Here is a 27,486-nt window from a genome sequence, read left to right on the forward strand (position 1 = left end):
GATTAAGGTTTTTAAAAATCTTGTGGGAACTCTTTGATTTTCCGGGATAAAAAGTAGCCTATGGCCTTCCCCGGGATGCAAGTTATCTTTGTACCAAATTTCGTCAAAATCGGTTGTTCGGATGGGCCGTGAAAAGCTAGCAGACAGACAGACAGACACACTTTCGCATTTATAATAATTATTAGTATGGATTAGCAGCTCCTCCATTATCTGGAAACGATTAGGTACCAGTAGAGTCCGTTCCAATTATTTTTCCATTAACCACAATATTATGCGCGGATTGAAAGCTCGTGTGTCGTGTGTCGTGACACTTATATTGCGAGCGATTTCTTTCGCCGCTATTAGTTATAGATCAAAGCTTTTTGCTGAGATTGGAGCTAGGGATGGTCTGAGGATTCGTAGTCGACTCAGTTAGATTTCAGTACAGATTAGATTAGTATTTGAATCGTTCTATTGAAGATCTACTTGAAAAAAATCTATTTCAATGACGGAGTCTTTGACTGCGATATTACCGCGAATACATGCGAAAGTAATGTACATCGGCTATTAGAATGTTATTTCGGCTTTGTCGAGCGTTGTCACTATCACTTATACCTATATGGCGTTTTGTCTGTCTCAATGACAGAGACAATGCTCTACAAATCTGCTATCTCCTAAAGGTCGATTTACGTCACTTTCTGCCGCGTACCTACTGTAAGTATTTGATGATATGATGCAGTCTAAAAATGGAAAAAGGCTAACCTGAAAGGGGTTGAATGACATTTTTATAAAGCCATTTTATACCTTTATTTAAGTGGTTTCTATGAATTATATATCGTACTAGATCGCTAAGTCGCTTGGCTATGTACACACCTACACTATCTACAGTTGAAGCCCCCAACTAGACCAGATATTGCGTAGATCCAGTCAAACATAGATAAAATTTTAAGTAGGTAACTTAGTAAACAGGTAGGTACATATTTAAAATTTCTGGCTTTAAAAAAAATACTATCACGATTTCTCCAAAAAAATCTTAGACTACAACTCTACCTCAATTGCATATTTTACAATCTCCTTAGGGGTTGAATGCATGCCAAAGTTGAGCCCGATCTGTTCAGTAGTTTGAGCTGTGCGTTGATAGATCAGTCAGTCAGTCACCTTTTCCTTTTATATATTTAGATTTATATAAGTTCTCTACTTTATTATGGATTGAAACATTCTTATCGTTATATTCGACTACGAGTACGATTCCGGCTCAATCTCCGACTACGATATCTGCTAACATGGAACATCCCTAGTCGCATGCGGCCCACCATTGGAAGGGTAATTTATTGGTTCTTATCGAGGCACGTGACGGAATTGTTCTCTAGTTCTCTTAGAACTAAGTAATTGTAACCAACTACTTAGTTGCTCGTTCTAGACTCAATTTCTGGTGTATGAAGAAAATGTTTATTGATCATAATATTATTGTTATGCAAAATTAATTTGTACCTAGTCTATCAATTTTTAGGGTTCCGTATCCGAAGGTTGCCAACGGGGCAGACAAACGGACAACCATCGGTCTGGATGTCTGTCTGTCTGCCAGCGGCGAGCTGTATCTCATGAACAGTAGAGAGATAGATAGAGAGACTAGAAAGTTGTCACAGGTGTGTATTTCTATTGCCGGTGTAACAACTAGTACCTACTAACTAATGATCAAAAACCAAGATGGACAATTGCAAAATGGCCGCAATGCAAATTTTTTGATGATTTGCAGTATGCACCCATTCAAAAAAATCACCACCCACCCAAAATTCACCCGAGCGATGTCGGGGCGGCCGTTTAAGCTAGTAAAATATTATGAAGTCTCAATAAATCCTATTTAACCTAAAGGTTAACATTTATGTAAAAATGCCTATCTTATGCTTATAGTTACCCACTATAAAGATAATTCACTGCCAACGGGCTATATGTAGGACACTTTACGTGGGAAGTGATTATGTAAATCGGTAAGTTCATTCATTGATCACTGATTTGTGATCATCGGTTATAATGACCGGTTTAGAATTTGTTACCGGTTCAATTTGAACCTGTGTTTAGCTGGAGATGTTATCATTATGGACGCAGGTAGGCGGGTTATTATGTTGTTACGGTTAAACTAGAGAATGCTTGCGACTATTCTTGTACTTGAGCAGTAGGGCGATTGTCTAAAACCTGCATCAATCATTATTACAAACTCAATTGTTCTGATTGGCTGAATTTGTACGATTCTTGTTGCAACAATGCATTGTGGCCAATAGTGAGCGAGCATTAACCAATCAGAGATGATTGCGATCGTGACATTGTAGCTGTCAAACAACCGCGGTAGAGCCACTGGCAGTGGCGTGCACAGGGTTTGAACCTAGGGTAAGCATTAGGTAGCTAACTACCTATTTAATGACAGGTCATCATGAGAAATGAGCACTAAGCCATTTCAACTAGGGTAAGCAGTGCTTTTATGCCTCTATGATCTGCACGCCACTGGCCACTGATAGGTTATTAAATTGATCGAGGTAAGCGAGGTTTGACCGCCCGTCCGTCTATCAGTCTCGTTACTTCTGAATAAAGTAATTTACAAATAATATGAATACCTAGTTAAATTATAAAAAAGCTGAATATATAATATGTAGCTAATTACCTAGTTTCCAATTACTTAAACCTAAAAAAAATATATGCTTAGGGCACTCCTACCCGTTGTAAGTACCTAAGTCAACAATTGTTTTCTATTTTCAAAAAGCATAATATTGTTGGTAGCTAGCAGTGGCGTGCACAGGGTTCAAAGCCAGGGTAAGCAGTAGTTAGGAAGGTACCTACTTACATTGAGCATTTAAGCTATTTCAACTAGGGTAACTATTTCTTGGGTAAGCAGTGCTTTTATGCCTTTATGAGCTGCACGCCACTGGTAGCTAGGTAGGTACCTACTTACCTAGCTATCTATTTGTAGTTATCAGGCCGCGCCTCAGAATAAGGACTGTTTAGAAAGAGCCCTTGTGACACTTACTGTTAGAGCGAGATAGCTAAATGCATTTAAGCTCTTGTTACAACGTGACAAAATGATTATGTTTTGTCCTTATCACCGTGGCCACTTTTTTTTGTTTGTCAAAATGTATTTGTACGTGAGTGTTTGAAAAACAACGTGAAGTGTAGAAGGAATGACATTTCACAAGTAAGAAAATCTGCTTGAGCGAGAGGGACTGAGGGGGCCACGCTAGTTGCAGATCTAGACATATCTGTGGGCCGCGGATATACATGTAAGTTTTACTGACGTAAGTAATGATTAACTTAACATGATTAACTTTCAATAATGTAAACTCTTGTATGTATATTTACCTACATCGATTTTGTTCTACTTACTTGAGTACCTAACGCGGCCTCAAATAAAGGACTTCTAAAAGTCGCAAAATTTTCAATGTAGGACCTTGAAAGGAATAGCTAAAGTTTAAAACGTACCTTGATTCCAAGCAGAGGTGATGTTCTCATGGTAGAAATACTCGTTCTCCTCTTCATCAGACCACAGGACACCTTCGATGCTCGACGTGATCCCTTGCCCATCCGGACCCTCTACCACGGACCTTCTCGACAGCTGATCATAACTCGGGGGTCGGGATAAGGAATACGCGGATATATCAGCTAAGGACGACCTAAAGTTCTTAACACTGCGGCTATCTATAGGACGATAGTAGCGTAAAGATCGAGTATCTTCCGACTTGACAGATCTAAGCGAGCGGCAATCGTAGTTGGGGCCATCGTTTGTTATATCCCCCAAAGAAACCTTGAAGTTGTTAGACCCTAGTAAGTCCCCTAAAGGAACCTCGCACGATCGACGTTTCATACTAGTTTTTTGCGACGGCGTTTCCCCTGTGGCCTGCATATGGCGGCTCACACCCGCACTGTGCAGGAATTCGTTCGAATTATACATTTTTTTTTATTTATTTTTTTACCTAACTTATGCTAAGCTTTAGGAACTTTATAGTTGACTAAGTCATGTGGAATTATTCGTTCGTTCGCGCGTAAAGTAGAGTGATGGATTGTTATCTGAAACAATAGAAAACAAAACGTTAAACTATATTATTTTTGGTAAGTAGATAGGTAAGTAAATCTAATAAAAGCCTTCAAATTTTTTAGTACATTAAAAAAGCTTTTACTGTAAAAAATCTATTCAGCACCATCTATATTCAAAATACAGTTTTAAAGGTGCCATCTAGTAAAAAATACTTGTACTAAAGCGCGTGTTCTGTTTCAACAATAGCTTCAAATTTTTGTAGCGTGACCGGTTGATAATGAAGTTTTGAAGTTACGCAATAGATGGCAGTGTATTCTTCAAATGCTTTTCAGGAAAAGGTTTTCCCGCATTTATTAATTCTTCTTACTTCGTACATTTTTGTTACTGACTTTCGATTATTACGAAAATTTTGGACCAGATGCATCATCAGCTGATAACTTAGATAAATTTATTTTAAACTAGCTGATGCCCGCGACTTCATCGTTGTGGATTTAGATTTTTAAAAATTAGAATGCAGAAAGTAAATAGATACCTACTTATAATTAGGTAGGTACCTATTTAAATAAGTGTAATTACGTACTTATTTAAAAATTAAAAAATCTTGGATCTCCATAATATGATAGTGGCCCCGAAATCGCTGTATCCTTTGGAAATTTTTAAAAATCATTTGAGTTATTGTGATAATTTTAATATTACCGCGTGGTTTGTAGGTCTGTGCGATAAGTGTATAACATTTTTGTCACCCAAGTGTGGTCAAAATCTATTTTATAGATTTGATAGCGGTGAAATAGGGTTCTTTTCGAGAAATAGATATAGGTACCTACCTATCAAGTATATTGAAAATTGTTTTATGTACTTGTCTGAAAAGCAATGAACCGCGAGAAACAGGAAACTGAAAGGGTATGAGCACGGATAACTGATAACCCGCCTTTTGTCCTTTGTTGTAGGTAAGTATTGGAATAGGATTCCAATTTCCAGGCAGGATATTAAATCGCCACGAGCAATTAAATATCTGACAATATGCTGTCGATATATTAATAGAATCCAGGTTTATTTATTCTACCTAAATTAAATGACAAAATAATAAAAAGGGAGCCAGCGAAGACACTAACGGCGCGGCGGTAACGCACTCATCCGATCTGAGTCCGTGAGAATACGCTTCAAAGTTGTCATAGAACTAATTATATTTGTATGATAGGTGGTATAGCTTATGACATATGACGTAGATATTTTTTATATCCGTATTTTCACGGATTCGAATCGGATTAGTGCGTAACCGCTGTTCATGTCTCATTAACATCGAAATGACGTCATTTTGACGTCAGCCGAAATAAAACGATACCATCAGCTTGAAACTTCAGTCTAGTGCTGACGTCACTAAAATGGCGGCCACGCGCATTAGCAATTTACGGGACTTATATGGCACGCTGTATGCGTCAACCGAGGTACAACAATTTGTCACCAACTCGGTGAATGACAAAAAGTTTACCAACTTCCAAAATTGCAGCAATATAACTGCTGGCCGTCCACCAACATTAGCTACACGCAATTAAACTAACTTACTAACAACGATTGTGCAGCCGGCTTACATTGTTCTATTCCACAAAGGGAATATACAAACCACGGTTCGTGGGCAAAAAATACTTAGGTACGTAGTTTAACTACAATAGCACTATATAACAAACTATGTAGCTGACTCACCCCGGTTCTGCTCAAATCGAATTTTTGAAAATCTTGAAACAGTTAGGTACTTTTTCATTTTTAACCAGAACCCCAAATACTAATTTTTGTAAGTACAACTTAAAAAACACGAGACTTTCATAGTACCTAAAACGATAAACGTACGTCTGTGACGTACGAGTAAGTATAGTATTCTCGCTCGCACACTCTTTAGCGTATTAACGCTAAATACTATACTTCTGCTATACGGTGAAATATTAGTGGTTGTCTTCCCGCGGCAGAACGATTTGCTCTCAGTAGTACAATCGAAATTTTGAATCAAACTTAAAAAATAAAAATGTTTTTGTTTTGAAATAATTAAAAAAAATCGACAACTCGAAAGTGTGAGAAACAATAGTAACGCCCTAGAAGTAACATGAATAGCAGGTAGGTACATCCACTCGAACCGCGCTGCCAATAAAGTGAAAAAGTTTAGAGCAAAATAAGCTCTCGCGCGCAGTGATACGACATAAACTAGCCTGCACGCACGCGGTATCACTATTGGTTCGAGGTCTCATTCGATTTTTGTTTTTCTCGATTGTAAATTTGACATTTTTGACTCTAATGTTTTTTTATATTTATAAATCGATTGCAATACCACGATAAAATCATTTCGCTTCGGGAAAAGAACCACCAAAATTTCAGCGTGATACTGAATACTGTAGCTCTGGATGAGCGCGCAAAATTTAAGCAATAAAGCGAGACTAAATATAATTACATTTTAATGTACTATGTAGTTAACTGAATATAACTCCTAACTAGTTAGATAACATGCATGATATTTTTTGTTTGCAACAAAAAATATATATCACAATCCATACTTACCTACTACTAATAAAAATGCGAAAGTGTGTTTCTTTGTTGGTTTGTTTTTGAATCACGCTGTAATTCAGCAACGGATCTACGTGGTTTTTTGCATGGATGTAGTTATTACAGACGTCAAAAGTGGCATAAGTTACTTTTTATCCCGGAAAAACGGATAGTTTACTCGGGATTTTTAAAAACCAAACCCACGCCAACGAAATCGATGGTATCAGCTAGGTAGTAAAATAATTATATCAAACTACCTACTCGTAATTTGCTTTCATCTTATATACTAGCTTAAGCTCACAACTTCATACAAGTGGACTACACAAATTTGAAACCCCTAATTCACCCCCTTAGAATCCTTTCTTAGCGGATACCTACGTCATAATAGCTAAGTATTTGCATGCCAAATTTCAGCCTGATCCGTCCAGTAGTTTGAGCTGTGCGTTGATAGATCAGTCAGTCAGCCAGTCACCTTTTCCTTTTATATATTTAGATTTTTCAGCCGGAGTGAATAAAATATCGCAACTAGTGGCCAACTACAGAGTTTGGCAACTAACGCCAACCACAATTTGAAACTGAAACTTTCGGTGCCCGTGGCCCCCTGGTAATTGTCGCCCGTGAGGCGTGTGCTTTGAAATTTTTACGCTTTCTGAATTTTTAGTGCTCTAACTTTAGCCATTAGTGCATTGATGCAATGCGGTTGGGTTCTGGAAAATCTAATAAGTAGATGTTCTAATAGATGTTATGTTAGATAATGTCCGCGACTTCGTTCACATGCATTTAGAGAGAGGTGAACCATTAACTCACAGATAGCATGTGAGAAAACACGTGAAAAGCTTTTTCGTAACCTGTGAAAAATCACAAAGCTTAAAAAAATATTATTATATTTTAGTGATTATCAAATAAATGGTCTTTAAAAATGCATAAAATCCAAGACTTTGTTAGTTTTTTTTTTAAATTTGTTAACCATTTTGAAATATCGATTAAACTATAAAAATTACATCAAATGTTTATGACGTATTCATAATCACATATTCATAACTCATACCATTTCCATACCAAACACGCGTTTTGACGTTAGTTATAAAGAGTTGCTGATTTGATTAATGGCAACATCACTAGAAGTATTTAACCTACCAGTCCACAGTCCAGTGAAACTCAAGTTTATAGATATTATTATTTCACATTTGACTATTGAGGATCCCCTACAATAGCTAAATCTACTTTAGAAAACCAATTCCACCTGTAATACAACTTCTACTCAGTCATATGACAGTCGGCGCGCAACTTCGCCTCTGACTGGCTGGTAGTTATCGTTCAACAATAACTGTGCCTCGGGGTGAGAGTGCAACTTTGGCATGCAAAAGTGTACCTAAACTAAAGTTGGAGATTGTACAATGTATGAGATATACTCATAAATATAAAGGTAAAAAGCGATGAAAGTAGTTAAAGACTTTCGGCCTCTTTTTTGGGGTCTGAGACTCAATCCCGGGTACAACTTTTGATTTTTCGGAGTTATGTACGTTTTAAGCAACCAAATACGTCTTAAGGCTTTGACGGTGAAGGAAAACATCGCGAGGAAATATGCATGTAAAACTCTTTTTAAATTATCTAATTTGCCCTCCAAAAGTGATTCCCATATTCAAAATTAATTAATTTACGTCACACTTCCGTGTTAGGGTCATGAATCTAAAATTCATGAGCACCAACTTAATCGTTCCAGTAGATTTGGAGTAAATTAAGCAGCTGTGACAGATAGATAGACAGACATACGTGCGATCCTATAAGGTTTCTGTTTTTCTCATTCGGAAGTACGGAACAGGGTTGATGCGAATGCTAATATATTAACATTCGCGGATGCGGATGCGGATTATTAGAAGTTCACATCCGCGGATGCAGATGTCTGAGTTGATGCGAATGTTCCGCATTTGCGGATGTGGATGCGAATATCTGTTACACCCAGTGGCGTGCAGGTCATAGAGGCATAAATGCACTGCTTACCCCAGTTTTTAGCTCAATGCATATTTTTCATTATAACCTGCCAGTGAACAGGCTCCTACTTAACTAGTGCCTACCCTGGCTTCAAACCCTGTGCACGCCACTGGTTACACCCCTGGTACGGAACCTTAAAAATTCAAACATCTAATGCAACTCAAACTAGCAATCATATGAGTCGTTAGATATTCTAACGAAGGCAAGCCGCAAGACGTCCAAATTGGAATTATTTGACTTGGTGAAATTCCAATTCCAGGAAATTGGAATGTAAAGTGGAGCTGTAATTACCGGCCGTCACCAAACGCTTTGATGTCAACCTACGGCTTTGCCATAGCTTCCATTTGGACAATCGTCCCCTATTACAAATGATTTTAGTATCTTAATCTAGGCTTTCTTAGGACAGCAGTGCCGCCACATAGCGCCCGCATTGTAGCCTCTAGAGTCTAGTGAAACCTGTGAAAGTTACTGAAACCTGGCCTATAGAAACACGATGACTTCGTGGTTTCTAAGAGAGCCGGCTTTGACATCGTAACGTATAAACGTTAGGCTAAGGCCATATTACTAAGAGCCTCGCTTAAAGTGCTGAGCCAAGCTACTCGCTTAGTGATCTCCTAGTATAAACAGACGTATTGCAAACTATCGCAGTTGGCCACACTGCGAGCGACGCGCCACGGTAGGTTTGTATTAGGCGTAGCGAACGAACGTGTTGGTTAATTATTGTTAGTCGCCTAGAGATTCAATAGAAGTTTTAATTTCTGTTGCTTAGTTCTGCTGCTTTCATCAACAGGCGGCGCTAAAGTGTATTGTGTGTCACCAAGCTAGGAGCCTTGTACTTATAATAGTTAATTTAAGAAACCTATAATAGTTACATTAAAAAAAGTAAAAAATTGTAATCCTATTTGGCCTTACTTTCAGTCTGTTATTATGTAAAATTATATTGTATACTAGCTTATGCCCGCGACTTCGTCCGCGTGGACTACACAAATTTCAAACCCCTATTTCACCCCCTTAAGGGTTGAATTTTCAAAAATCCTTTCTTAGCGGATGCCTACGTCATAATAGCTATCTGCATGCCAAATTTCAGCCCGATCCGTCCAGTAGTTTGAGCTGTGCGTTGATAGATCAGTCAGTCAGTCAGTCAGTCAGTCAGTCAGTCAGTCACCCTTTCCTTTTATATATTTAGATATCGCTGTTGATTGCAAAAAACGAATAAAATAAAATAAAATTAAATTAAATTACTATTAGCCAATTTCAAAAGTTCAAGAGAACATTGCAAATTATGTATAATACCTATGTTTTTGCCACCTAAACTTACAATACTAATGATATATTTAATCTAAATAAGTATGGCTGATCTTCTCTTATTACATCAGTAAGAAATAAACCCAAAAATTTAGTTTAGAAAATTGCTATTCGAATCGCGACCAATGTTTCAAATATTACCTCAGTAGATAATTTAATTTCGCAATCATAGTTCTTGATTGTTCTGCCAAAGGTTGAATTGTACACGACAGGCGCAGGTTCGACATCAAAGGACTTTGTGTTTGGGCGATTATCGCATTCAGGTTCACGTCTAGACCATCTAGATTGTATTTCTAGGACAGTTTGTTTGAAATCTGTATTAGGTAATCTGGCGACTAACTTGTATTACGCGTATTAAATTAACTGGAATTCCGTGTTAGGTGGACCAAATTTCGCCGATTTTTGCATCGGTGTCATCAGAGCAGTAAGCGAGAACAAATAAATAAACCAAATCTCTTAAATCTCAGATCTGAGAAAGTGATCAGAAAGAGTGTCTGTCTGTCTGTCTGTCTGTCTGCTAGCTTTTCACGGGCCCAACAGTTTAACTGATTTTGATGATAGAGATAGTTTGCATCCCGAGGAAGGACACAGGCTACGTTTGATCCCGGAAAATCAAAGAGTTTCCACGGGATTTTTAAAGACCTAAATCCACGTGGCCGAAGTCGCGGGCATCATCTAGTAAGCAAATAAACAACGCAATACCAAACGTTAATTTGCGTTAAAACAGCACATCTCGCTCTTGAGTATGACGTCTTGACCATAAATATGTGTTTCCTACCAATTACAACCGCGGGTATCTTCAAAACAAGAGTGAATAGGCATCTTCTAGGTAAATGTGTCCCATCTTATCTTATCATCACTTTCCATCAGGTGTGATTGTGGTCAAGCGTACCTATACCTATAATGAATTTTAAAAAAATGTTGATTGAAATAGAACGCTCTCACGCACGCGTTAGGGGTCCAGAGCAGTCTTTAGTGTTCTAAGATCAAAATCTCAGCAGTCATAGGTAAATCCCGTTCCTCTAGAAGAAAATAATTAATGAATACAGTAAATAACCCTTTCAGGTATGCTGGGAGCGACCGGATTCCTATAAATTAAATAGCACGCCAAATAATGAAGTGGGCTCGGAAACTTTTGGGGTAACCCCCTGACTTATTGTCGAACATAAATTACCCCAAGTTTTGACAATAAATTTTACTGGGCTGATCTGTGGGTATAGGTTTCATGGAAGTGACTTAGGGCTCGTTTCTTCTGGAGACGCGGCGCGTTGCGCGTCGCGTGGTGAGTCGTGTCGCGCGGTGCGACATACGATTCTCCGTTTATGGAGAGGCGTTGCGACTTGCGAGAAACGTAGCGACACTAGCGACGAGGCCCGCGTCGGTGGCCACGGTGTCACACGCGAAAATACAATCGTTTACGAAGACGCCGCGTACTTCGCCGCGGTGCCCGCCGCGTGTTTTCATATATTAATTCAAAAACGCTCTCATACTTGGCCACAATATGTTTGAGCGCGATGGACCCCGCGACGCGCAACGCGTCAAGACCCCTTTAAGATCAGAAAGTGGCATGGGAGGGAGTTGGTGAGCCACTGCTTTTTAGGAGTTCAACTAATTAGAGAATCAGTAGGGCGATTGTCTAAAACCTGCATCAATCATTATTACAATCTCAATTGTTCTGACTGCCTGAATTTGTGCGATTCTTGTTGCAACAATGCATTGTAACCAATAGTGAGCTAGCATTAACCAATCAGAGATGACTGCGATCGTGACATTGTAGCCGTCATTCTCCCGCAATCGCGCAGCAGATGATACTTTTAATGTAAGTTAAGATTTTAAATTAGTAGGTATACATAATATCGCGACTTCTTCCTTGCTCTTACTGAAAAGCTGTTGATAAGTAAATTGGGAAAGTTAGCTTTCAGCTCATAAATAAAAACCAAATAGTAGAGTTATTTTACTGAAACATAATAGTATGGTCAATGGTCATAAACTCATAACATAAAACATGTTTGTCTCCTGTTTTTGACTAGTTAGGTACCTACTCTCAAATCATAATATTTTTTGATACATTCCAGCAGTAACTCTACATCTGTGTGTTTCGGGGTTATGGCAAACAATCGACAAAGCTCAAGTGCGAATGTGGAGGGCACGAATTAAACTTTTGTATGGAAATGAATACATACATTTCATAGCATAATGTTCATGTGAGCAAAATGTACGAGCTATACAGGGTGTAACCAGTACACTGGCAAAAACGAAGACAGATGATTACGTTATAACGTTATATATACGTATATTATATATAGGTACGATAACGTTACGTTAGTAGGTCACTCGGATTGACCCGAGTTTTGCACGCTATACATTGCGGGTTTGAAAAATACTAAATCACTTAACTTTCTTTAGCGAATCCATACGTCATAATAGCTATCTGCATTCTAAACAGCCCGATCCGTTCACAGTTTGAGCTGTGCGTTGATAGATCAGTCAGTCATTCAGTCAGCTTTTCCTTTTGTACTTTAAAAATTTAACATAAGCATAGTTAAGTTAACATTATATATAGATAATGTACGTCGTACAAAGTTTACTCTGTTACCCCTATGTTATTATACCTAGGATGGCGTCAAACTAGATGGAGCTTTAACCAAGTGCAAAGTTTATAACCTAGTTTATTTTTCCATTTTTTCTTTTATATATAATTAGAAGATAAAACGTTATGTTTCAGTAATACCTACCTGTTACAATGAACGGCTACTAAATTATTACGAAACGGAAATTTAACCACGCAGCTGTGATTTGTGGCGAATATTGCGCCGAGTTAAATTTAATAACGATTCGGTTTCGCCAAATATTGTAATGCCAGATTTTATGGCAAGATTCTCCAAATCACCCAGTGTTTTAGCATAGTCGTATGAAAGGAACTGAAATAGGACAACATACATTGACAATAACAAGTTTTAAAAATTAATATAGGTAACTTATTGTTATTATAGTTCTTGCATTTCACGAAGGCTGACTCATGGTCGTATCGGTATACGTAAGGTAGGTGTAACGGTAGGTAACCTACGTGTAAGTTTGCGAGCGCTTGCTCGCGACTGATTGGTCCGACATGCACGCACACTTACACAATGACCATGTAATCGACGTTACCCTTACCACAAGTATAGTTCACTAGCCTTCGTGAATTGCGAGAACTGTACATTGTCTTGATTACGTGACTTTTGAGTCCACCAATTCCAACAAAGCATTCTCTCCTGTCCCCTGCCAACATTTTACGATTTTGTTTTCATGCAAAACCTTGTTGCGTACTCTTGAGGTTGAATTCTTTGTGCCCACAAGTCTAGTAAATATGCTTCGGCGAGGAGACGGCATTTCATTAAAATCTACAGACACAGACGTACGTCTCAAACCTCGGAGGCGTTAAGTGCTGCTTTATAATTCATCGGGCTTTTACCGCCGTGTCTAATGTCTTAGTGTTATTTATGTTTATATTTGTTACGATTTAGAATCTAGACAGGAATAAAACCTACCTATAGGTACGAGTATAAGTAATAATACTAGCTGATGCTCGCGACTTCGTCCGCGTGGAATTAGGTTTTTTAAAAATCCCTTGGGAACTCTTTGATTTTCCGGGATAAAAAGTAGCCTATGTCACTCTCCAGGTCTTTATCTAATACCCATACAACTTCTGACGACCTCCCTGGCGCAGTCGTGAGCGCTGTGGTCTTATTAGCGGGAGGTCCCGGGTTCGATTCCTGGCAGGGGTTTGGAATTTTATAATTTCTAAATTTCTGGTCTGGTCTGGTGGGAGGCTTCGGCCGTAGCTAGTTACCACCCTACCGGCAAAGCCGTGCCGCCAAGCGATTTAGCGTTCCGGTACGATGCCGTGTAGAAACCAAAGGGGTACGGGTTTAATAAAAACTGCCATATCCCTTCCAGGTTAGCCCGCTATCATCTTAGACTGCATCATCACTTACCATCAGGTGAGATTGCAGTCAAGGGCTAACTTGTATCTGAATTAAAAAAAAAAAAAATACAAATACAATACCCAAAATCACGTCAATCCGTTGCACCGTTGCGACGTGATTGAAGGACAAACCAACTAACAAACACACTTTCGCATTTATAATAAGGGTACTGATTATCCTTAACTCACATAATATCTTAGTTGAGTCGCATGCAGAATGATCTGGGTGCCCACAGCATTTTTATCTTAAGAAAACCCTTACAATTGTGTGATTAACAAAAAGGGGGTACCTACGAAGAATCTAAAAAAATTCTAGGAAAAACTGTATGAATAAAACTAGACTTATCTAGGTATTTATACATCTGTACTTTAGAGGTCAACAGATTGTTTAAGAATTCTGAAACTAGGGGCATACCTATATCACGTCAATCACCTCGCCTAACTCAACCCTTAGTGATCCTAAGGCTTAGTGTAAGGGGGCATCGCCCACCGCGACTTTTTGCAAAAATATACAGCAGCCAAAGATAATTAGTATTATAAATAAAAACTCTAAATTGGTGAGGCTCTTACAACTGTATTTTAAAAAGTGAAGACAAATCAGTACTGTACGCAGCAGAAAGTAATGTTCATAGGCTTTTGGAATGACATTTCGGCTTTGTAGAGCGTTATCTCTGTCACTCATACGTATATGACGTTTTGTCGGTCTCAATGACACGGACAATGCTCTACAAATCTGCTATCTCCTTCTAAATGTCGATGTACATTACTTTCTGCCGCGTACTGTACGCTTGTGTATGTGACACATAGGTACACGTAGCGACACCGACTAATACCTAGAAGATATGACACGGGCGTATTTTGATTACGAGCTAGCTTCAAAAAATGGCAGCCCGTTATCAGGGTTGTTCAGAAAAAAACCGGCCAAGTGCGAGTCAGGCTCGCGCAATGAGGGTTCCGTACTACAGTCGTATTTTTTCGACATTTTGCACGATAATTCAAAAACTATAATGCATAAAAATAAATAAAAATCTGTTTTAGAATGTACAGGTGAAGACCTTTCATACGATACCCCACTTGATATAGTTATCTCACTTCGAAAGTTGAAAATACTAATTATTAGTTCATGACCACAATTTAATTTTTTTTGTGTGATCTAACCTTAAATTCACGGTTTTCAGATTTTTCCCCAAATGTCAGCTATAAGATCTACCTACCTGCCAAAGTTCATGATTCTAGGTCAAAGGGAAGAACCCTGTAGGTTTCTTGACAGACAGACAGACAGACAGACAGACAACAAAGTGATCCTATAAGGGTTCCGTTTTTCCTTTTGAGGTACGGAACCCTAAAAAGTGGCGATGCATCGCTGGACACGGTGGTAGGATCACTTGAAAGTGGATTTAAACCAAACGATGGATCAAACGAGCGAATGCTCGTTCTATCCTCACTCTGTCAAACTCTCCTTGAATAAACAGAGATAGAGTATGCTCGGTCTCTGTTTATCCAAAGAGAATATAAATAAATAAATAATAAATAAATAAAACGTTTATTTTTCAATCATCTAGATTACACACATACATTGATTTGATCTTGACCAAATTTGCGTGCTTGTTGACATATACAAATGAATTGAAATTGATTGAAATGAAGAGAATTTGACTGAGTGGGGATAGGGAAAGAGCGAGCATCCGATCGTGATCCGATCGTTTGGTCAAAATTCCCACAGATAATGGAAACACAAGGTCCTTTCCTCCCTGTTTCCGTTATTTGTGAAATTCACCTGATTCAAAAGCACTTGTAAAAGTTAATATTCAAATAAAAATCTTTTCCATTAATCAAATTCACGCGGATCACTCGTTACTCAGGCCTCAGCCTAAGGGATGGGCATTATTTAAATTCCCCAACAGTGGAATGCAAATATTCCTAGTACAGCCGCCGTATAATATAGCATTCCTGGGATACCTAACCCTCAAGATTTCGTACATTCCCCGCCCTGTACCACAATTTGTCCTTTAGAGGCGTGAAGTTGGTGGAGTTATGTGCGCCTCGGAAATCTTGTGGAAGTGAAAATTTTGTGACGTAGTTTGTCTAAATTGCGTCGGGAAATTTCACGAGATAAGTAAATCCTGTGAAATCTTTGACTGAGATACTAAATTTGGTGGAGATTTTGGACCATGTCAGAGACGCAAGTTTTACCAAAAACTGTAAAAAAACCTAAAAAGTAAAATTTTTCAGAAAAATCTTTTTTAGCCCGTATATTAAAGCGCATTATTTATTATTCTTTTAAAACAAAGATAGGTACGTTTTAATTAATATTACATTACTAACTATTCCGGCGCATCAAATACCTGATAAGGTTTATCAGGGGAGGGGCGATGCACGCACAACAGACGGAAACGTTTAAGTGCGGAAACCGGCCCAGAATGAAGAAGAAGGTTTATCAGTTCAGGTTATCCCTTGTGTTCGCTCGTTATACAGATAGGTCAAAGAACTTGTATGTACTACTACGAGATAGGTACACTTTTTATCATGTCTCTAACAAATAGCTAAATCCGCCATTTTAATTTTTAAGAATTTTTACCCAGTGACAATTGCGCCATCAAGATGAATCTAATGATGTATAATTTATCCACAATTTATCAAAATCGGTTGAGCCGTTGAGTAGTTACGAGCGGATTTAAGAATATTATACATTTCGATTAATATATTATATATCTTAAAGCTTTTTTCTTTTTCTAAGTTTTTCAGAGCGTGTATGCAATATAGTTTTTAATTTAATTTACAAGATTTTTTTTAATAAAAGATTAGACGTAGACTTTAAAATGATAAAGCCTATCAGCTCACGTCTGCAGGTCATAAAGTAGGTAAATGTTAAAATTAATCGCCAATTTGGGTTATTTAAGATAACCTGCTCCTACCAGTAATCGAGCTGTAATAGAATTGCATCAAGTTACACGAGCAGAAGTTGACAGAACTTTCTATATCGGAGGAGATAGTCTCCGGTACTAATGATCCGATTCTGAAAATGCTCTCACAGATGGATAGCTACAAGTACATTATTCCTGAGTGCTTTTGGCTAAAAACTATATCACGTGGCTGAAGTCTTGGGCAATAGCTAGAGCTATGGAAAAATGTATGTCTGATATTAAAGATTTAGCAGATGAGGGAAATTGTAGTTCAATGCTGTTCAGTACATTGGAAAGGTAATATTAGTATATTCCCTATTTAGTATTTTATGCTTTGTTGACACACATCCGTATATTTTTTGGGTAAAACCTCTCTATACGTGACTTGAGTTGAGTGTAACTCAGATCTATTTAATTACGGAAATAAAGCGAATATTTTTTCCGTCCGTATTTAAAATGGCCACAAAATAGATCTGCTGTTTTTAGGCCACCACTTTTATCGAGGTGTTAAAGTACCAAGTAGTTAGTGCCATAAATTAAACGTTCTATTTTTACTTACCTACTATGACTAATTTTTAAATCTACTAAATTCTAACAAGACTTTTATTTAACCGTAGTATCTGCCACAATATCAAAGAAGTTTAAATACATCCATGCGTAAAGGTTGCACACACCTGTGTTTTTGTTATGACCCATGGTTCGATACTTTTGCAATGGTGATAGTTACATAGCTTCTCCCAATCGAAGAGAAGGCTGCTCTACTTTTTGTAGAATTGGCTCGTAGTGTGCTTTGAAGCGGGTAATGATCCTTTAAATCAATTTAACCAATACTTTTAACCGGCTTCCGCGGAAATTTTAGCTGTAACTTGAAAATTTAGCTTCGAGTAATACGTTCGGGATGGTATTTATCTTTGAAATTAAATCAATTGTGATCTAAAATCGGAAACTTTATCAACTTAACGGCTGGCGCACATAGATCGGTTTTTCAAGGTACTAATAGTTATTAGAATTCCTAATTATTTCCTTTCCTGATTAGGAAGAAAGTTCCTTGTAATTTGTATTCCTTCACATAACTTTTAAACTTTGTAGATATTTTCAAATGCGGTTTTCATATTTTTAGTGTTCCGTTCCTCAAAAAGAAAAACGGAACCCTTATAGGATCACTTTGTTGTCTGTCTGCCTGTCTGTCAAGAAACCTATAGGTATACCCTAGGTCAACAGGAAGTATAGGTTACTTCCCGTTGACCTACAATTATGAAATTCGGCAGGAAGGTAGGTCTTATAGGAGACATGAAGGAAAAATAAAAACTGTGAATTTGTAGTTACATCACAAGAAAAAAATTGAAATGTGTTTATGAACAAATATTTTGCTGTTTTCAACTTTCAAACTTCTATAAGATTGCTATACCAAGTGGGGTATCATAAGAAAGGGCTTTACTTGTACATTCTAAAACAGATTTTTACTTATTTTTATGCATCATGGTTTTTGAATTATCGTGCAAAATGTCGAAAAAATACGACTGTAGTACTGAACTTTCAGTGCGCAAGCCTGACTCGCTCTTGGTCGGTTTTTTATTTATGCAACAACGAGTCCACATAAAAAAAGAACAAAATTATGGTTATGCAAACTGATTCTAGCATAGCAGCCAAGAAATGAATTTTTGCATACCCCCAAAGTGTACTTATAAGAGCACAGCCCAAAGTTATGCTTTACATAGTTGTATGTGCAGCGATAACACCTGCGTTTTCCACTGCAGCTTCGATGCATATTTTAGTATTACTGAAAGCTTTCTGCTATGAAGTATAAAAATATCTCTCTGCGTCGTTTACTAGACGATTCCCGTGACTTTGTCCGCGGGGATATAGTTTATTATTAAGTAAAAAAACCTCCTTTAAGAACTCCTCTTTGATATCGAAACAATTCCAGGGATAATTATTATTCTAAAACTCCTAATATAAACTAGGTTATAAACTTTGCACTTGGTTAAAGCTCCGTCTAGTTTGACGCCATTCTAGGTATAATAACATAGGGGTAACAGTGTAAACTTTGTACGACGTACATTATCTATACCTATACCGGTAATTATGCGATAATATTGAGAGGAAAAGCCAATTTTCAATAATTTGTCCTTGTTCGAAAGAGCTACTGACTCATAAGCTAACACGAAAATATGTTAACTAGCTTATATTAAGTTTGTTAACATCATCATGCTTATGTTAACTTAACTATCCGTATGTTAAGCTCGTTAACATCATCATGCTAATGTTAACTTAACTATGCTTATGTTAAGTTTTTTAAAGTACAAAAGGAAAAGCTGACTGAATGACTGACTGATCTATCAACGCACAGCTCAAACTACTGGACGGATCGCGCTGAAATTTGGCATGCAGATAGCTATTATGACGTAGGCATCCGCTAGGAAAAGGTTTTTGAAAATTCAACCCCTGAGGGGGTGAAATGGGGGTTTGAAATTTGTGTAGTCCACGCGGACGAAGTCTCGAGCGTAAGCTAGCGCTATTTAAATTTCAAAAATCACTATTTCGTATCAATCTTACGTTTCGAGAAGATGTAAAATACGCTACAAGATCTCGAACGCTTGTAGAATGTAGAGGTACTCGTAGTCACAATATGGAGCGGATATTTGTTTTGGAAAATTGGAAAGACGGCTTAGTGTGGGAGCGGTAATAGGAAATTATTTGCAATACTACCCATCTTCCGTCATGCTACTACTACTATGATAACTCGATCTTAAACAGTTTTAATCGTTCTTCGAGAATGCGTGTCGATCTAAAGCTGACACAATTATTTCGTAAATTTTTTATTTCTTTCAAACTTTTTATACCTAATCATAATCATAATCATAATTTATTATTGCAAATACGCGTTTTATAGGTGGTACAGCAGTCAGGTTACAGTGTATTTACCATTATAATGGTGTGCAATATCAGAATAATCAGAGCCTCAATAGCTCAACCGGTATAGGAGTGGACTGAAAACCGAAAGGTCGACGGTTCAAACCCCGCCTGTTGCACTGTTGTCGTACCTACTCCTAGTACAAGCCTGACGCTTAATTGGAGAGGAAAGGGGAATATTAGTCATTTAACATGGCTAATATTCTTTAAAAAAAAAAAAAAAAAAAAAATAGTTTTCTAGCATTTACAATTATTATGTTAATTACACATGAATGGCAATGACAATTACGATAAACGGAAACTGAAAAGTATTATTAACGTAGAAAATATATTAGTAAATTAACTCACTGTTCTGTCACAGAACGAGATTCCTTGAGTATCAATATGACGTGGTTGATATAAAATCAACGCCCTTGCGATGCGACGCCCATCTTTTCTTTCAAGTAAAACGAATAGATAAGCTATAAGTATAAGTAAGTTTTTTTTCAAGGCAGGTGAGAATAGACACCTATTATGTAAGCGCGCTCTCTCATTATTGCTTTTTAACTGGCATGATTGTTGTCAAGTGCGTGTATGTAAAAAATAACAAAGCTCTGGTTTTTTTTTCAACTGAGACCTTCAACCCCTTGTAGGGGCTGAGTTGTAGAGGGGGAGAATTGACGGGTAACTCGTGAGCTAAGGCAGGACGCGTAGTCAGCCCCTACCAAGACGTTGGGAGAACACGTTTTCATTATGTAACAGTGAGACCAAATAAATTATGAGAAGCTCCAAGTGTTCTATTTAAATGCCCCATCACCACACATCCAAGATACCCAACACCCTCAATCAATATCATATCAGACACTATTCATAATATCATAAATAAGAAAATGCGTTTGTTTGTTGGTTTATTCGTTTGTTGGGATGTCCTTCAATCACATCGCAAGTCGCAACGGATGAACATGATTTTTTGCATGGGTATATATTGTTAAAGTCCTGGACAGTGGTATTTTGGCCGGCAACGCATTGGCAGTTCCTCTGGTGCTGCAATACGGTGCGGTAATTACTTACCTCCAGGTGAACCACCTGCTCATTTGCTCGCTATTTCTTTTTAATAAGGCTACTTATTATCCCTGCAAATCAAAGTGTTCCCACGGGATTTTTAACAGCTAAATCCACGCAAACGAAGTCACGGGCAGTAATAATGAATCACCCAGTAGAAAAAAACAAGTACTGAGCAACTAAATTCAAACCCAATAAACTATTTTTGTTGCTTAGTTTTATCGTAGTAGGGGTGTTCAAATTGATTCGGTTTGGTAATGCCACTGACAGACTCTCCATCACGCCCGATGCTTCCTTCGCATAATTTCCCCGGCTCGGACCAATAACATTCAAAATCAATTTTTATTCCGCTGAAAAAATCAACCTTTCCACCATCTACGTGAGGGGATGCGAGAGATTTCACGCTGGGGTTTTACACAAATCAAATCGTATTATTTCTTTCTTTTCCCTTTTTAGGGTTCCGTACCTCAAAAGGAAAAAGGAACCCTTATAGGATCACTTCGTTCTTCGTCTGTCTGTCTGTCTGTCCGTCAAGAAACTTGACAGACAGACAGACAGACAGACAACAAAGTGATCCTATAAGCAGATTCCGTACCTCAAAAGGAAAAACGGAACCCAAAAAATACGACCTGAAATAACGGATATTCGAGAAAAGTCACTTTACGGTTCGGTACCCGTAGTACAAGATTTTACGTCTCACCAAACCAAACCAAATTCGAGAGTCGAAATACTTCCGCGTTACAGTAAACTGGATCTTAAAAGCCTCGTTTTAAAGCTCAAGTTTGTCTACACTTCTACAGCCAGCGCTCCAAGCGGAAATATTGCGAAATTAAAATCAGTGGCATTGAATATTTGACTTCAATTCAAGGCTGTTTAAGTCCATTTTACTGTAACGCGGAAGTATTTCGACTCTCGAATTTGGTTTCGTTTGGTGAGACGTAAAATCTTGTACTACGGGTACAGTCATCAATAATAACGTTTCAAGTCAACTTTTGTGACAGGAAAAAATCAACCCCTCTATTTATTATGCTCGAATAAAATAAAACGTGAGAATATGCGAGGGATTGTACGCGGGGATTGACTTGATGAGGTTTAACGTATCAAATGGTATTATACCAGTATTCCGTTAAAGGACATGTGAATACCTATTTATTTTGTCGTGGATTGAGCCAAACTTTTGTTTCACTAGAATAGAATAGAATATATTTTATTCAAGTAGACTTATTACAAGTGCTTTTGAATCGTTAACTAGTTTAATTTACCACTGGTTCGGAATGCCGTTCCTATCGAGAAGAACCAGCAAGAAACTCGGCGGTTGCTCTTTTGAGTTAAACATTTGTTTTTATTTCAAGTTATTTTTGACGCACGTGACCCGTGCTCACCCCTAACTTTGGGGGTGGGGAGGGGGGGGGGGCTGTGCGGGTGTGCGGGGTGTTCCCTCCCCGATTGCCATCTCGGTCTGTCGCGGACTCATTCAATTTTCTATTCCTAGTTCGTAACTTGAACACGTAGCAGAGTTCTCTATTTGGGATTGTAGTAGGTAAGCGGAAAAACTGGAAACGAAACAATCTGTCAACTGCTTTGTTACAAAAGGATTACTGAATGAGGAACTTTGAGGATTGTAGCACTTATTACGAATGCTGATAGCGACTGCAATATAAATCTATTAACAAAAGGATTTTTAGATTCTTTAGGTACGCTTAGTATAAGTTTTTACGTCTCACCAAACGTTGCTAGAATTCGAGAGTCGAAACACAACACCGTCAACGTAAAATGGACCTAAAGAGCCTTGAGTTAAAGTCAAAAATTCAATGCCACTGATTTTAATTTCGCAACTTTTCCGCTCGGAGCGCTGGCTGTAGATGTGTAGACAAACTTGAGCTTTAAAACAAGGCAGTATAGATCCAGTTTACTATAATATTTCGACTCTCAAATACTATCAAAGTATAAGTAAGTTAGTGAGACATAAAATGTCGTACTAAGCGTACTGAAAAAATGTTATTTTAGTAGGTACTTAATTAAAATAGATTTGATCTTGGAGTGCGATATTATATCAATAACTCGCGGTCAAGGAGAAAACCAAAAGCGAGAGGTCATAGGTTGCTAGGTATTATTTAAAAAAACACTTTCTTCTAATAAATAATTAAATCGCACATTGTGTGGTGTAACTAAAAAAATATTGGTAAAACAGTAGGTAACGACCTACCTGATGCCTACGGCTTCGCCCGCGTGGTTTTATGTTTTCAAAAATCCCGTAGGAACTTTTGATTTTCCATGACAAAAAGGCCTATCCATAGTAGGTAGCCCGTGCCCGGGATGCAAGGTATCTATCTATGTACCCGTAAAAACATTTAAACGGATGATTCTTAAAAATCCCGTGCAATCACCACTATTTAGGATTATAATTCCTTATAGCATCAGGGCTAATCATCACCATAATCAACATATCACCCGCTCACTACAGAGCACGGGTCTCCTCTCAGAGTGAGAAAGGGTTTGGCCATAGTCTACAACGCTGGCCATATGCGGATTGGTAGACTTCACAAACCTTTGAGAACATTACGGAGAACTCTCAGGCATACAGGTTTCCTCACGGTGTTTTCCTTCACCGTTAAAGCAAGTGATATTTAGTTACTTAAAACACACATAACTCCGAAAAGTTAGAGGTGCGTACCCGGGATCGAACCCTCAACTTCCGATTAGAAGGCGGACGTTCTAACCACTAGGCTATCACAGCTCAATATGAGGTAATATGAGGTAGTTATTTCGAAATTACATACATACACTTCAATTTTATTTATTACTATAGAGTATAGATAAACTATCAACCAAAAGTGAATTGCTATGAAAGTACGTAATAAGTGTCAATTTTCTATTGGCACGCGACTTAGTGCAAGACCGTCATATTTTGTCGACGACTCGAAATCGTTTGGTAGAAAATATCCAGAACTTCATGTTGCGCCATTCACGTGACTTCATTGCTACAAGGCACTCATTCTATTTCTATTGATTTTCTAAGTTTCAAAAACTCAATACCCATAAAAATTCTCCAACATGTTTTCAAACCTACTTCATGTTCAGTGATCTGTAAGAGTACATTTATAATATTATAACATAATATTCCCGAAATACGTTGTTATTCTTAGCTCACGATATTTATCTTCATTAGATAAATGCATTTGTAGGCGCGCTAGTCACGTACATCAGAAATAGGAAGGAGAATGACCGATAATTATTATTATTAATCCTCAGCCGACATCAGAACGTATCAGAACGTAGTAATTAACCACTAGGTACTTTAATCAATGATCTTTACAATTAGTTCTCAGCACTTTAAACAACCTATTGGATGAGTCGGGATTTACTTTCTTAAAATGAACCAGGCCGCATATGTGAACTAACGATATTCTTGTGTTATCAAATTACATGGACTATCCTCAATTATTATCATGGAAACTCTCACGTATAGCACAGGGAAACTATCAACGCAAGGTAACGAGGTAAACCTAACCTAACCCTACCTAGGTCGCCTCCAACCACCCCTCACAGCGACCCCTCACCTCACTCTAACCTAATCTCAACATCATCATCATCATCATCATAGCATCATCGCATCATGTGATTAGGGCACAATTGCTATTGCAACCTCTGAATCAAATCACTAGCCATTTCTTTATCTGATCATCTAAAGACAATCTACCACTGGTTCGGAATGCTACAGCCTACCGCGAGAAGAGCCAGCAAGAAACTCGCGTGGCGACTAGCTCAATCATCAATCTCAACTTCATGAACACTCTTAAAATAATCATTGCATTGACACTCACTATCTAAACCAGATCATATTATTGACTCCTCTTTACTAACTCGCAATATCACAATAGCTCTACCTTATCCACTCTATGCGCGTCTACATACCGAATGCCATAGCATCGTGCGCTACGGCGCCTCGAACACTATTCATCCAGGCATGCAATCGCCACACTATACCTACCTACGCGAATCCCACTCAAGGGATCGCCAGCTCGTGCCCGGTTTCCTCGAAACCACCAGAATGCAAGCTATTCGATCTAATGGGAAACTCATTGTCCGATTACCCTACCTCTTGTGTAGGGTAGTGTCTACCCTACACAAGAGTCATCAATGATTCTTAACCAAACGGGTTATACGTTTCTAAAACGGGTACTATCAAAGTTAACTGCAAATTACTATCACACTAAACTATCACTTTAAACTAATTATTATCTCAACTGCCGGTATATCTCCAATTACACTCTAAATTACTAGCGTTTGCAGAAATAACCTTAACGGATGTCATTATAATAATCTATCCACTGAGCCAACCGTTAACTCACGAATTACTCTAATATTCACCAATATAATTAATATTCCATATTCGTCTAACAACTACGCGAACATTATTAATAGTGCTTTGCAGACAAAGTCACCGGATAGCATTAAAGGTTAGAATTACTTTAAGGTTACGATTTAACACAAACATTCTACATTATCACAATCACAGAATTAAATATCACGATTATTATTATTCACGCTAAAAGCTACCTATCTCGAATTACCTAAGCTAATCTGAATTCTAATAAAAAGGCTAGAGTGAATTCTGAATCTGACAACCTACGCGTGTCTGTCAAAATCCAAATCTGCCGGCTAATCCAAGATGGCTTCTTTTCACAGAGTAAAGCTTCCTTCATGCAACGTTTCTTTTCACGGAATCTATGACAGTAAAACCTATTATAACATTGACACGCCTACACATTTATTAATAAAATAGGGTTATCCTCGAACAACATCTGTTCAGAATATAGCTGGCTTGCCACGTGCTCTTGTAATTAGTACGAGATTACATCTCGAAAACTTTGGTAGATTTCGAGTATCAAAACACTATTGATTTTCCACGGTTCCACTCGCCTTTTTATGTCTGTTTGTTTGTTAGTTTATAAAACGTATTTGATAATCATAGTTCAGAACTGTAGTTTACAATGAAATATTAAAGAAAGCCATTTTCTTGTGCTTTGTTTGTTTAATATGTTCGGTAACTTACCTTTAACGGTTGTTAAATGTTCGGTACAAATTTTGGAATTTATTGTTATTTTGCAAAGATTTCCCTTAGGTGCTGGCAAAGTTAACGCAAAGTCGAGCCTTAAAACATGATGGCACTTTAAGTTTATTTTACTTACCTATCTGATTTGTATGCTAGTTCTTCTCAGTAGAATTTTCGTTCTGAACTGCGGTAGAACCACAGACTTAGCATAAGAGACACTAGTTATGTTTTTTTTATTATACATCGCCCGGGATTGTATGCGACTTTGCGTCTAATATGATACAGAAATGAGCAGAAAGCTGAGCTGTACCACACGAGTAGGCTATACAACCATTTCGAGAAGTGTTGTATGTTTTTTTTTGTGACACGACATTAACATCGAATAAATTCATTTTCTTTCTTCCTTTTATAGTACGCGACAGAGGTTGAGATAGTAATTCGGGTGAGAACGGCGCACACCCACACAGCTTGTCCCCTCGCTAGATAACTCGATTACCGTCTATACTATGCGTTATATTGTTTCGACACTCGAATTCTATCAACGTTGGGGGAGTAAAATCTCATACTAACCCTACAAATAAAGGCGTCAGTCACGTGCTGAGGTTATCCCTCTCATTAGATTGATGCGTTGATTTATTAATGGCTTACACATGTGACTTCGTTTGCATTTTAAAAGGCTTGGTGAAATTTCACACTAAGTCGCAACCCTCGCACCTATAACGTTAAGGAGGTCAATGCCGTCTTTACAAGGTACTTGTGCACTACTAGACTAGATGATGCCCGCGTCTTCGTCCGCGTGGATTTAGGTTTTTTAAAAATCCTGTGGGAATTCTTTGATTTTCCGGGATAAAAATAGCCTATGTCCTTCCCCGGGATGTAAGCTACCTCTGTACCAAATTTCATCAAAATTCGTTAAACAGTTGGGCCGTGAAAAGCTAGCAGATAGATAGACAGACAGACAGACAGACAGACACACTTTCACATTTATAATATTAGTAGTAAGTAGTATGGATATTGGATTTTAGCACGTTGATAGATCAATCAGTCAGGACAAGCTTTTATATAATTATAGTTAGAAGATTGAATGTGCTAACTCAAAGAGGTGTAAACGAAAAATTAAAAATTCACTGTAAAATTCACTAAAATTGTGAAAGCATTTCCTTTTTCCACGGCTGGAATGAAAACAGCTGGTATGAGATACGGCGATGCGTCACGTTATCCTGCCCTTCGTAGCTCGTTGGTACTTGGTAGTTAGTGCTATTTTCGTCGCGATTTTTTTTTTAAACATTCCCTATTTAACTATTTTAGGGGTACAATTTCCAAAAATCCTTTATCGCTTAGGCAGTCCCTTTATAAGTACTTATTGTTAGAAGATTCAATATACCATCCCAAAAAGGTGTACAACTGTAAACGAAAAATAGAAATTCACTAAAATTGTAAAAACATTTCCTTTTTCCACGGCTGAATTTTTTTTTTTAAATTTATTTATTCATAATAATTTTACAAAGTTTCCTACATATCTATCTCGCCAAACTGGTGGGCCAGTTTGTTGGCGAGGTGGCGCTCTTAATACTAAGTACATAACTTACTACTATATTTCCTTAACGCTATTCATACACCTATATCTATTCTTATAATAAAAACTGTACTACATACTAATTTAAACCTACCTACTTCACTAAAAGATAAACTAACACAATTGAGTATTCTAACAACTTACTAATAAATAACCAAAGAAAACACAAAAATACAAATAAATAATTAAGAAGCATGATAGTCA

General features: G+C 37.8%; 1 protein-coding gene across 2 annotated transcripts in view; it reads right to left on the reverse strand.

Moving 5' to 3' along the window:
• rols (rolling pebbles) overlaps positions 1 to 27,486 on the reverse strand; it is a 324,504-nt gene that overhangs the window by 233,095 nt on the left and 63,923 nt on the right. For both annotated transcript variants that reach the window (XM_069501898.1, XM_034973384.2), the window contains exon 3: positions 3,448 to 4,032. In XM_069501898.1, coding sequence (XP_069357999.1) covers positions 3,448 to 3,916 — 469 coding nt within the window. In that variant the 5' untranslated portion in view covers positions 3,917 to 4,032. The remainder of the gene's footprint in view (positions 1 to 3,447; positions 4,033 to 27,486) is intronic.

The sequence above is a fragment of the Maniola hyperantus genome, chromosome 11 (genome assembly GCF_902806685.2).
Source record: "Maniola hyperantus chromosome 11, iAphHyp1.2, whole genome shotgun sequence".
Classification (NCBI taxonomy): Eukaryota; Metazoa; Arthropoda; class Insecta; order Lepidoptera; family Nymphalidae; genus Maniola; species Maniola hyperantus.